This window comes from Rutidosis leptorrhynchoides, chromosome 1 (assembly GCF_046630445.1).
Source record: "Rutidosis leptorrhynchoides isolate AG116_Rl617_1_P2 chromosome 1, CSIRO_AGI_Rlap_v1, whole genome shotgun sequence".
Lineage (NCBI taxonomy): Eukaryota > Viridiplantae > Streptophyta > Magnoliopsida > Asterales > Asteraceae > Rutidosis > Rutidosis leptorrhynchoides.
In genome coordinates this window covers 543,230,897-543,244,654 of record NC_092333.1, presented here as the reverse complement: position 1 = coordinate 543,244,654, position 13,758 = coordinate 543,230,897, and the positions used below count along the sequence as shown (strand labels likewise).

At 34.2% G+C, this 13,758-nt stretch overlaps 1 protein-coding gene across 1 annotated transcript; it reads right to left on the bottom strand.

Annotated features, from left to right (window-relative positions):
- Nucleotides 1-524: 524 nt before the first annotated feature.
- Nucleotides 525-4,197, bottom strand: LOC139878616 (protein HEAT STRESS TOLERANT DWD 1-like). The gene is made up of 12 exons (XM_071865377.1): nt 4,050-4,197; nt 3,744-3,916; nt 3,108-3,186; nt 2,553-2,744; nt 2,362-2,460; nt 2,061-2,229; nt 1,882-1,988; nt 1,652-1,791; nt 1,489-1,561; nt 1,189-1,304; nt 974-1,091; nt 525-882 (listed from the first exon to the last, which is right to left on the bottom strand). Exons 1-12 carry the CDS (start codon nt 4,095-4,097, stop codon nt 742-744), a joined length of 1,455 nt encoding a protein of 484 aa, XP_071721478.1. The 5' UTR covers nt 4,098-4,197; the 3' UTR covers nt 525-741.
- Nucleotides 4,198-13,758: the final 9,561 nt, after the last annotated feature.

The window sequence follows — 13,758 nt, the reverse complement described above, 5'->3', positions numbered from 1 at the left end:
TGATGAAATGGAGGAAGATGGGTTGACGATGAAGATGAAGTTGTTTGATATTTTTATTTTTTTTTATTTTAATAGTGGGTCCCACAAGATTTGTGGCTAACATTCATTTACAGAGTACTTTTTATATTATTTTTGATTTTATTTCATCTTTTTAATAATTACTTACGGAGTAATAATTTTAATGTAATTTTATTTTTTAAATTTTAATGTAATTTTTTATAAAAGTTTAGTGTTATTTAAATAAATATTGTTTAGAAAAAAATAAAGTTATTGAAAAATATGAAATAAAGATGTAACTGTTAAGCGCTGATGTGACGTTGAGTTGACGTCTAGTCCTGGAGGACTAAGACATAACCATTGGGAACACTCTAACAAGATACTGTAATATTTAAAGATTCACTTTTTTCCATAAACAAACAAACTAAGAAGAGTTTTACTTTGATTATATAAATTTATTATTTATGATTTATTATTGATTACTCATATATTATTTTTCTCTTATGAGTGAAGACTAAAAACGTTACAAATCACTTGTAAAATCTTGCAATTATAAATAGCAGTCAACATGAAAATCTACCATTCAAACCCATTTCAACTTAACTCAAAATTCCAAAATGTTCGTACACAATTAAAATTGACAATCATAAACTATGCAAACCTTGTTCCCATCTGGCTCTCTCATCGTTTGCGGATGTTCAAACCTTTGTTTTCAATGATGGGCTACAGATGAGATCATAGCATTCAAGCAGCAACAGCGTTATTAGCCGGAAGATTACTTTCAATATTTGAAGGCATTAAAATGTTGAAACCATCAGCAGCTGTAGATATGAGCATTCCCGGAATCTGTGTATGCCAATGAAGTTCTTTCAAGTCTTTCTGGCCCTGTTCATCATACCAACAAAAAAGTCAAACAAAAGTCAAAAAAACGTCGAATATAATTAACTACAATCAATATCTAACAGAGGTAAGTAACCTGATGAACAAAAAGAAGTTGTGGAGGCAAATCAGTAGGTGCGTGTACTTCCTCTTGAATTTTGGCTTTGAACTCCGATTCCTCTTCTTCGTCTCGTTCTAAAGAGAGATCCCATATTCTGAAATAATTTTGAAAATGATATTAAACATTGGTAATTTTTTACAAATAATTCGGATGCTTTATATAATATTACTGTATTAAATTAAATTTCATACGTTAGTTGATTATCGGCTGATGATACTGCCAAGGTAGATGCTTCATGTGGGCTCCATTCGATAGACGTTATAGGATGTTTGTGGTACTCAAATTGCGCCACCACAGAATTAGCTTCCTGAAGAAATATAAAAGTAAAGGACAAACAATAATCACTGTAAATACTTCATGTCCGTGTACGATAATCGGGTTTTGAAGCACATGCTTCTAATATTCTGGTTATTTTGACCCAAAAACATATCAAAATTACAAAGAGGGAGTGTCAGTATGTTTGTTATTGTGAACTAATTCAGAAGACATACCTTAAGCATTCTAAGGTCACGGATTGTAAATGTACCATCATCACCACCAGATGCCAGCATACAACTCGCCAGCCTAATTTAAATTTGAAATCGATAATTAAAAAAAAAAAAGGTAAATATATGTGCATGGAAAATTGATTAAACAAGAAACAACGATACAAACCTGTTCCATGAAATAACATTAACATCTGTGTCATGTGCCTTAAAAGACGTTCCTGGCTTTTTCCCCATACGGATATCCCATATTGCTATTGTCATGTCCACAGAGCAAGACGCAAACACATGTGGTTCCGTAGGGCTCCACTGCATCAAAACAAGTTTAAAAAAATCTTAAGGTGAACTTATAGTGTTCTTATCGTACACATTTAATAGATTAACTGGTACATTAAGTACCTGCAAATCTTCAACACTAGCAGTATGTCCAACAAACGGTTTACCATCAACATTCCATGTCGAGTCAGAAGCAGGCTCCCATAAGTGAATGCTATTCTTGCAATCCCCTTTTCAAAAAAATATCATATTATTAATTTATTTAATAAGCAATTATTTAAATTAATAGTCAATGTTCGTACCAGAAACAAGCCTGCCAGGAACAAGAGAACTCCAGTCAATTGCATAGCCTTCATCCTTATGACCAGTAAACTTAATTAATGGAGTTTGATTATAAACTGTGGTTGCATCCTTGCTAATATTTGTCTCAGATTCGGCCAAAGCATTTAGATGAGACGCGAAATCCCAAATCTGCGTCACATAGGGCGTACGTTTTGACATAAGCATATTTAATGCTTCTAAAAGAACAAAATTATAAATTCTTTAACTATAGAACATAGACTTTGAGCAACTATATTATGACACACACATACGTATATATACCTGCACATGACCAGTATCTCCCCAAGATGCACAAATATGGGGTTTTTGTGTCATAGCACGAATCCTATTCACGCAACCTTCGTGAAACACTTTTCGTACCTGTAAATTGAAATATGTTACAAAGTTAAACAAGAAACAGAAACATTAAAAACAGAAAGAAAAAAAAACTAAAAAATGTTGGCGTGTGTTACCTGGAAGACTGGAGCTTTTGGTCCATCATTATCAGCTTCTCCATCATCATCATCTTCATCATCGTCGCTATCACTACTCTCACTGTCCATATCTGTGTTGTCATCGTTCTTTTTTGTTGGTACCAGTTCCTTTCGCTTACCAGAAATGTTTGATATTTTAAATATCCCAATTGAATTGGGAGCATTGTTTGCCTAGTAGAATAACAATAGCATATCATAACTATAACTAATAACTAATAAGATATAAAAGAGAAGGTAAACAATAGCGAAAGGGTAAAAAGAATTTGATCAAAAAAATGCAATTACATAAACAGATGCAGCATTAGGTTTATACTGATTAAAGAAACACGGACCTTATTTTGAGAAGGAAAAAAAAACTCATAATTCAAACCAATAGTGACTTCTGATTACTTAAAGCTAAAGTTACAAACTTGTAGCTCGGATACAAGTCCATATTGACAAGCACGATCGGATAACTTAAGCAGACAATAGATAAATGATAACAATAAATGATAAATGACATAATTTATAATAAAAATCACCAAATAGTATTACCTGAGTGCCAGTGACACAGTAAATGGTATGCGGAAATTCTGTCCGAACCAACCCCAGCGAATCACGCACAACGTCAAAGCTACATCAAGGTAAACATAGCATAACTTTATTTCAACAAACTTCTAGAAATAAGTGAGTGTTACAGCATTATCAACTACTAAATCATTTAGAACAACATATAATCATACCATTATTCCAAACAAAGTGTTCATAGTTGGAATATCGAATGATAATACTTCTCTAATAGGCGTTTACGTAAAGTAACTAAACACAAGTTTGAACGTATACTCTGTAGAAGTTTAAACATTAACCAAATTTCTGTATAAAACTTACAAAGATTCGAGACTGAACATGCAAAGAAATTCATAGAAGATTGTGCAATGAACCCTTTTAAAACATGACCTCAATATTAAGACCCCAAACACACAAGCAACAATATGACCCAATAACCACCGAATCAAGATAGAATCATTGTGATATTTATACTGCATAATTGATAACTAATTTATAATTCTTCACTTCAGTTATCTTATAATAAAGCAAGCAACTTTATAGTATAGGGTAACTAAAATATATAAATTTTAAATAACATAATACAACAATCTTTAGATGCAATAATAAAATGAATAATCAAACCTTAAACAAGGCCAGCCAATGTGGAAAGCGTGAAGTGAATTATAAGCAGAAGGATCACACTGCAATTCTTCGCCTTCTTCTAAAGCATCAACACCTGGTTGCCATACTTTTGCTGGAATTGATGGTATTGCATTTGATGACGATGAACTTGACCCTTCTCCTTTTTTAGAACCCTAATTTTGTTAAAAATATAAATAAATATAAATACTTAAAATTAAAATGAAATATCATAACACCTAAATCAATAACAATTAAAATCTGTACAAATAATACTCCGTAGAAAAAACAAACTGATTGGGGATTAACCTTATTCTTCCGTTTAGCTTTCTTTGGCTTTTTGGTGAACCGACCCATTTTATTTAAAGCGGACAACTTTTATGAACGAGGTGAAAAACAGAGGACCTCGATGAAAGAACAGGGCTTTAGAAAATTAGGGTTTTATACAGGTTAAGCTGCTGCTCAGGGATTTATTTTAAGGTTTCAACTGTGAACTAGAAGCGGATCGAGAATAGATCCGGCCCATGATAATAAGATGGGCCTGTTTTCCAACATAATATATACTGTGGGTGTGTTTGGCGCAAGAGCTTATGGGAGCTTATGAGAGCTTATGGGAGTTTGAGCTTATGATTTTAATAAGCTCCAAGTAATAAGCTTTGTTTGGTAGACATAAAAAGTAGAGCTTATGAAAATCATAAGCTCTGAAAATATAAGCTACTTCTAGTAGCTTATGAAAAAAAGTAGAGCTTATGAACTGAAAAATAAGCTTCAGCTAGTTTACCAAACACTTATAAAAAATAATAAGCTCCAGCTCCAGCTATAAGCTCCAGCTCCAGCTAGTTTCATCCAAACACACCCTGTACTTTGTTTTCATCTTTAGTCAAGGCATCTGATTTTTTCTACATAGGGGTGTTTAGCATCGCACCTTATTGCTTATCGAAGCTTATAAGAGCTTAAACTTGTTATTTTTATAAGCTTAGGGTGTATTTGGGTTAAACTAGTTTGTAGCTGGAGCTGAAGTTGAAAGCTACTTCTTATTTTATAAGCTATAAGCTGGAATTTATGTTTTATAAGTATTTGATAAAGTAGTTGGAGCTTACATATGTAAAGGGACAAAATATAAATGATAAATAATGATTTAGGGGCTAATAATGTAATTTTACTTCCATAAGCTTTGTAACTTATTTTCATAAGCTACTTCAACTAGCTTATTTTTTCATAGCTTACTTTTTTCATAAGCTTTGGAATATTTGTATACCAAACAAGGCTAGAAGCTGTAGCTTATGAAAAAATAAGCTTAAGCTCGTAGAAGTTGTGTCGCCAGACCCCTTAAGCTAGTAGCATTGTTTGGATGGCATAAGTTCCAGAGCTTATAAAAAAATCTATTGAAAAAGAAACTAGTTGAACTAGCTTATAGGCTTCTTAGCTTATGAAGTAGAAATTACATATTTAACCCTTATATAATTATCTATCATATATGTTGTTGTCCATTTTAGTCAATTTACAGCGATAAGCTTCAGCTAGTTTTTACCAAACACTTATTAAAAAATAAGCTTCAACTTCCGACTTCGGGTGTGTTTGAATGAAACTAGCTGGAGGCTGGAGCTTATGGACTAGAGCTGGAGCTTATTTTTAAGGGTGTGTTTGGATAAAAGTAGCTGGAGCTGGAGCTTATGGGCTAGAGCTGGAGCTGAAGCTTATTTTTAAAGCTGGTAGCTGGAGCTTATTATTTTTTATAAGTGTTTGGTAAACTAGCTGGAGCTTATTTTCTAGTTCATAAGCTCTACTTTTTTCAAAAGCTACTAGAAGTAGCTTATTTTTCTAGAGCTTATGATTTTCATAAGCTCTACTTTTTATGTCTACCAAACAAAGCTTATTACTTAGAGTTTATTAAAATCATAAGCTCAAGCTCTCATAAGCTCCCATAAGCTGCTACGCCAAACACACCCTAAAGCTGGTAGCTTGAGCTTATTATTTTTTATAAGTGTTTGGTAAACTAGCTGTAACTTATTTTTCAATTCATAAGCTCTACTTTTTTTCATAAGCTACTAGAAGTAGCTTATTTTTTAAGAGCTTATGATTTTCATAAGCTTCACTTTTTTTGTCTACCAAACAATGCTTATGACTTGAAGCTTATTAAAATAATGAGCTCAAGCTCCAATAAGCTCCCATAAGCTCCAAGAAGCTGTGTGCCAAACACACTCTTAAAAAATAAGCTCTAGCTACCAGCTCCAGTCATAAGCTCCAGCTCCAGCTCTAACTATAAGCTTCAGCTCTAACTCCAGCTAGTAATGCCAAACACACCCATAAAAGGGGATATTTTGTTACAATTGTTAATAACTATAACTAGGAATGACAATGAATCGGATATGGATCAGGTGATGTCGTATCTATATCCATTTAATTTTTGTTCATCCATTTTTATATCCATATCCATTTGTGATGATCCGTCCAAATCCATTTGGACGAATACATCATTCATCGATTTCACAGTGAGGTACTGACCTCTACATGATACGTTTTGTAAACATTGCATTCTTTTGAAAAGGCACACCATATTTGAATATCAAATTCCAAGGTTTTTGACGTTTGATGATTTCTACATATAGACAATCACCGTAATTAATAGTTTACAATACTACATCTGTTGGTAATGCAGTCGAAATAAGATACATGGTGATGATTTTGTGAATGCAACGTTTTCTCGAATAAAGCATGTATGACTCCATGCACATAGCTTGTATCACATATAAGTAAACAGCGGAAGACTTCTAGGAACCTGAGAATAAACATGCTTAAAAGTGTCAACACAAAGGTTGGTGAGTTCATAGTTTTAATGTTGCGTATAATCTGTATATAAAGGTGGATCACAAGATTTCAGTTGTTTCATCCAGAAACGTTTATCAAAATATTCCACAAGATTGAGCACCCTAGTAACTAAGCTTTAACGTTATAATAAGTACCCCTGTTTTAACATACATGCAACCAACATGTACAATACACGCAATCCAAAGTGTACTAACCTCAAATAGCATACGCCTGTTTTATAGTTCAGGCTAGGGTTTCTATACCTGGAACAGACGGGGATGTCAAGCCCTATGGATCCATATACAACTGTTCGCGCCCACCAGTTCTTATAACCGGCAGTTACTAGTTACCAAAGCTAAGGGATTTTCGGTTCAAACTCAGTGTAGAATTTAGTATGTACTTGTATCCATTGCGTTTAAAATAAAGTGCATGTATTCTCAGCCCAAAAATATAGATTGCAAAAGCAATTAAAAAGGGAGCAAATGAAACTCACCTTAGCAGCACATAAGGTCATTCACCAACATGTGACCGAAACTCGGAATGCAAAATAACCGTAGATCTCAACCTAGAGAACATATGTTGGTCAATGCATGTCTAACAAGCTAGGTCGGATTATAGTGTATCATAATCCTAATGCTCGAGACCGACATGCAAAAGTTAACAAAAGTCATCTCAAAAAGTCAGCTTTGACAATGGTTTAACAAAACGAGACGTGTCTTATATAAGAATTCATTTACTCGACTAATAATATTTGAAAATCTAATTTATCAATCTCATAAACAAGTTGTTTATATATCAATTGCATATTCAAAAACAATTTCAATTAATATTAATCATAATTCAGTTGACCATAACTTTTAATCCGTTCCTTGAAAACACACACAATTTCTAAATGGAAAGTTATTGATTTTTCGTCAGCTTTCCAACGACATGCATATCATATACCTTATCCTAGTAGCATATGTATTAAATTCACGATCTATCATAAACTATTTACCGACAAAATTAAACATACGATCATGCATGATCATATATACTCGAGCACTAGTCAGGGGATGCACTATTAATATATAAAAGATAAGATATGAGTGCTCACGTATCAATATTGAGATTCAATATTGCAGGAAAATACGTAGACGCAACGGAGATGATAAACGCTAGTTTGACCTCACGAGCTATACCCCCGAACCAAATCTATAACCTCCAAAATTATAACCCATAATTTCCTTAGCTCTATTCCGCTCATAAAACTCGTTTTGAAATGATTCACTCATAACCTCGTCGTAGTATTTTATGTGTATTATTAATAATAATACTAATACTACTAATAATAATTAGATTAATAATAATATTAATCTTAATATATATATATATATATATATATATATATATATATATATATATATATACACACACTAGAGAGCAGAGAAAATGAGAAGGAGTAAATGAAATCGAAGCAACACTCGAACTTTTATAGAACCTGACCTGAAACAGCACCCCATGCGATCGCATGGGGTTAACACTCTATGGCCATGCGATCGCATGGCTATGAATTCCAGCTCACACTTGTTTTATTGTTTTGATTGTCAACATATTGATATATTTATATTTATAATATATAATTTATATTAATTATATATATATATATATATATATATATATATATTATATTATATTATTGTGTATAGGTGACTTGTAATTTTAGTTCCGATAACTTGTACGTTGACGCTCGACTTATGTCCCGGTTCCGGTTTTTTGAACGTCCTTTCGTATGCTAAGAAAACTCGTATTTTACGTCTCGCGACACGTACTTTATTAATAAATAGACTTAAATTGCCAATAAACTATATCACTCGAAATGTAACTTGAACATTTGAGTTTTTGGGTCATTTGCTTCAATAAATCAACGCCTCGTTATTTATCAAAGCATATTTAACAATATTTGTTTAAATCAAAACGTTTTATGACAAAGTTAAAATATATATATATATATATATATATATATATATATATATATATATATATATATATATATATATATATATATATACATTTTCATTTATGTTTGAAATATTTATCTAATAATATAATATTTAGCTTTTCAAACTAATTATATTTCAAAGATTATTATATATAATCATTTAAATAATAGAATTTATTATGTCGTAACACGTTTGCGTTTTTGAAACAATATATATATATATATATATATATATATATATATATATATATATATATATATATATATATATATATATATTTATAATATAAAGCTTTACTTAAATTCTTCTAATTCTATTTAATCAATTTACCTTTATAAAGAATAGATTACAATAACTCAGTTTTTGAAATCGTTTTCATACGATTGAAAAATAGATCAGTCGAATATTATGAAATCCAGTTACTGACTTTTGTCTAACCTTTGTGGTGCCCCGTACAAAACCATCGTGTACGAATCATCAACAACAGGATCATTACAAGGTTAAGTACTATATGCGATTTCAAAAAGAGTTTGCATTCATAAATAAAGTGATGTCTAAACCAACATCGAATGTTTTACAATCCGAAAGCATGCTTCACTAAGTAGAAGCAAATAATAAGTGTATGTGACCTCAATGGTCATTACAAGTCATAGTTCAAAAGTACTAAATTTTGAATGCAAGGTAAAGTAGTTCATGCGATGACAACTCTAAGCAGCGGGTGTCTACAGCACGACTAGTACACAGCGGAAGCTAACCTCAAACACCTGAGAAAAACATGCTTAAAAACGTCAACACAAAGGTTGGTGAGCTATAGTTTAAGTATAACAGTATGTAAGGTAGGCCACGAGATTTCAGTGCTACAAAGAGCGTTTCAAAATAGTATGATAAAGTATATGTTAACCGTGGGCACTTGGTAACTAACTTAACGTTTATACCCCCTGAAAGTACACTTGGCAAGTGCGTATATTTACGAAGTATTAAACACTCGTTAAATGCTAGCGCTACTAGCCCGAGTGGGGATGTCAAACCCTATGGATCCATATCTAAGATTCGCGTTCACGGTTCAAAAACCAATGATTAAACGTTACTGAGCTAAAGGGAATGTTTATGCCGTTGTATAACCCACACATATATAAGTTTAAGTACTCGTTCCTAGTATGTAAAACATAAAATCCGCATGTATTCTCAGTTCCCAAAATAGTTAAAGTAAAAAGGGAATGCTATAACTCACAATGATAAAGTAGTCGTAAAGTCGGTTCGGAAAAGGTGTGCAAGTAATCGGTCCGAAGGTCCTCAACCTAAGTCAAATAGTACTAAGTCAGTAAATCGTCTTAATAGGTTTAAAAGTATGTAAATAAGGTCTTAAGGGTCATCATCATTCATCATCAAACAAAAGGCGTAAAGTAAGTTTCGTTCATGAAAGTAGTTTAAAACAAAGGCTGAATTCAGTCAGTCACCACGGCCTCTACCCTTACTGAATTAAGGTGAGACCTGTGGCCATGGCTCTGTATATAAGTCCTTTAAGTGTGGTAAAATTTACAGAATCAAACTCATCTTCGTTTGACCGTGGCGACGGTCTAAGTGCGAGTAGGTCAGAAATTTCTGCACAACGTTAAAAGGACATAGTGACGATCGGAGGGCCATAAATCCTAAACCGTAACTCGGATTAAGACGAGTCCTATATGAAAAGTTATCTAATCGAACAGAGATATTTGAAAATCATAATCAGAACAGCCCAGGTCTATTGGTCTGTTACAGAAACCATAAAACAGTAGGTAGCAGACAGAAAGCAGAAAAATAATGGGTTCCGGTGAGTTTGGTGCTTGATGTTCATCATGGTTCTCATCCTTGATGCCTATAGCTTCAAGTGTACAACTCATTGATTTGTTTACATCATCTTTACCAAGGTTTAACCATCATAACCCTTGTGTAAGTCTAAGACATGAAGCACAACTCACTTAAGTGTTGCAAGTGTTTTGATGAACCAAAGTTACATCAAAGTCTTAGATCTAACACATACATGAACTTTAAAACTAATAATAAGTTACAAACTTGAAAGTAAACTAACTAATCAAGATCTTAAGATGTAGAACATAGTTTTTAGTTAGATCTTGAAGATCCAAGACTCAAAAGTCTAGATCAAGCATAAGTATACAAAGTTATATTTAAAGAAAACTTATTTGTGTGTTCTTGAACTTTCAAAGTTAACTTTTAGTTCAAGATTAATGAGATCAAGACTAACTTGTAGTACTTGACCATTTAAACTAATTACATGAAATTAAAGTGCAAGAATGAAGAAGTAAACTAAGTACACATGTAATTTGTTCATGGTTGTTCATACTTTAAAGATTCAAACCAAAGTTTGATCTTTAAGAAAGTAAACTTTAAAGTTTACTTCATGAATCACTAGTATGATTTTTAATCAACACATGAACTTGCAATCTTTTAAGAAAGTATATGCAGAACATAACTAGTAAGTTAGTTCTTGTTTGTTCTTGAAATTACAAGATAAATGAAGAATGAAACTAAAGAGTTTGATTCTTGAAAACTAGTAAGTAAATAAATAAACAACTACTAGTAATCAACACAAGTAACAAAAGATTTAAACAAACAAAGAATGATGATGATTATGGGAGTTAATGGCCACGGTTTTACCAAGAAAAAGAAAGGAAGAAATGCTTCAAGTTACTTACAAGAATGTAGAAAGAATTGAGAGAGAAATGAAGCAAGTATGTGTGTGTTTTTGAGGGAGTAAACAAGTGAGCAAGTAGTAATGAAAAATAAAACCAAAATGCTCCATATAATGGCCTAAAGGCCACGGTTCTGCAGCAAAAAGGGAGGGGGGAGTTTGTTTGTTGGGTTCTTGCATGCTAAAGCTAAAAAGGGTGGATAAACGAGATGGTTACACGGGGATTAAGAGCTAACAAGATTCCAATTGATCTAACCAACTAGTTACATATTCTAAGTAATACTTACAAGGAAGAGTGGGCTAACTAAGTCCACTAATAATGTAGGGTGGGCTTATAAGCCCAAGGTCATAAGTCCATAACACTAATAAAGCCCAAGTTACTAACTAATCACCATCACCATAGTTAATTAAAATGATTAATAAAATTAATCATGAATGTAAATAATACTTGAAAATATTATTCGTGTAAGTTCCGGGTGTCACAAAGACGTTTCGGGCAATTAAAGTCAAGTTCGGGCAATCATGGCAACATGTAAATGTAATAACATACATTCGTTTTATCACACGTAATAATAATAACAATTATTAATAAATAAACGTTGGAAAATCCAGGGTCGTTACATTACCCACCTGTTAAAGAAAATTTCGTCCCGAAATTTAAGCCGAGGTAGATGGAGGAGTCGGGAAAAGGTGAGGATACTTCCGCATCATTTGATCCTCTCGCTCCCAAGTAAACTCAGGTCCTCGTTTGGCATTCCATCGTACTCGGATGATCGGAATCTTGTTGTGCTTCAAAGTTTTGATCTCACGATCCATAATTTCAACAGGTTCCTCCACAAAGTGGAGTTTATCATCAATCGTAAGTTCCTCAAGTGGTATGATAAGTTCTGGTGCAGCGAGACACTTCTTCAAGTTTGACACGTGGAAGGTAGGATTAACTGAGCTCAATTGTGTTGGAAGGTCTAGACGATAAGCAACGGGTCCAACACGTTCCAAGATTTCAAAAGGACCAATGTATCGTGGGTTTAACTTTCCACGTTTTCCAAAACGGATCACACCTTTCCAAGGTGCAACCTTTAACATTACACGGTCGCCCTCGTTGAATTCAAAGTCCTTACGTTTAAGATCAGCATAACTCTTTTGACGATCGCGGGCAGTCTTAAGCCTAGCTTGAATCTGAGCAATCTTCTCCGTTGTTTCGTGGACTACCTCGGGTCCGGTGATTTGTTTTTCGCCTACTTCGGCCCAACAAATAGGAGATCGGCACTTACGGCCATACAATGCTTCAAAAGGTGCAGCATTAATGCTCGAGTGATAACTGTTGTTGTACGAGAATTCGGCTAGTGGCAAATGCCTTTCCCAGGCCTTTCCGAAATCAATGACACATGCACGCAACATGTCTTCCAATGTCTGAATCATTCGTTCACTTTACCCGTCAGTCTGTGGGTGATACGCAGTACTCATGTCAAGACGAGTTCCCATGGCTTCTTGTAAAGAACGCCAAAATCTAGAAGCAAAACGGGGGTCGCGGTCGGAGATGATCGATAAAGGTATACCATGACGAGATACAACCTCCTTGATGTATAGTTGAGCAAGTCTTTCCATCGTATCTGTTTCCTTTATCGCTAGAAAGTGTGCAGATTTGGTAAGGCGGTCAACAATAACCCAAATAGTATCGTATCCGCCCACCGTCTTTGGTAGCTTGGTGATGAAATCCATTGTGATCCTTTCCCACTTCCATTGTGGGATCTCTGGCTATTGAAGTAACCCAGAAGGTCTCTGATGCTCGGCTTTAACCTTCGAGCAATTCAAACACTTACCGACATAGGTCGCAAGTCCTTCTTAAGATTCGGCCACCAATACTGTTCTTTAAGATCGTGGTACATTTTGCCCGCTCCAGGATGAATCGAATATCTCGATTTGTGGGCTTCATCAAGTATAAGGTTCCGTAGATCTCCATAACAAGGTACCCAAATTCTTCCGGCATAACATCGGAGTCCATACTCCCTAACCTCGAATCGAGAGACAAGTATGTTCAAATGTTCATGAGATATATTCTCCTCCTTGAGAGCCTCAACTTGGGCTACTCTGATCTGGCTGTTGAGGTTCGAATGGATGGTGATGTTTAGAGCCCTAACACGAAGAGGTGCCGTCCTCTCCTTTCGGCTTAAAGCGTCAGCTACAACATTGGCCTTGCCAGGGTGATAACGGAGTTCACAATCGTAGTCGTTGAGCGTCTCGATCCATCAACGCTGTCTCATATTCAGTTGCTTCTGATCGAATATGTGTTGGAGACTCTTGTGATCGGTGAAGATAGTGCTCTTAGTTCCATACAAATAATGTCTCCACAATTTAAGTGCAAAGACAACGGCTCCAAGTTCGAGATCATGAGTAGTGTAGTTCCGCTCGTGAATCTTCAATTGGCGGGAGTCATAGGCAATCACTTTTGATCGTTGCATCAGTACACAACCAAAACCACTTTTTGACGCATCGCAATAAACAACAAAGTCGTCACTACCTTCGGGAAGCAATAGGATAG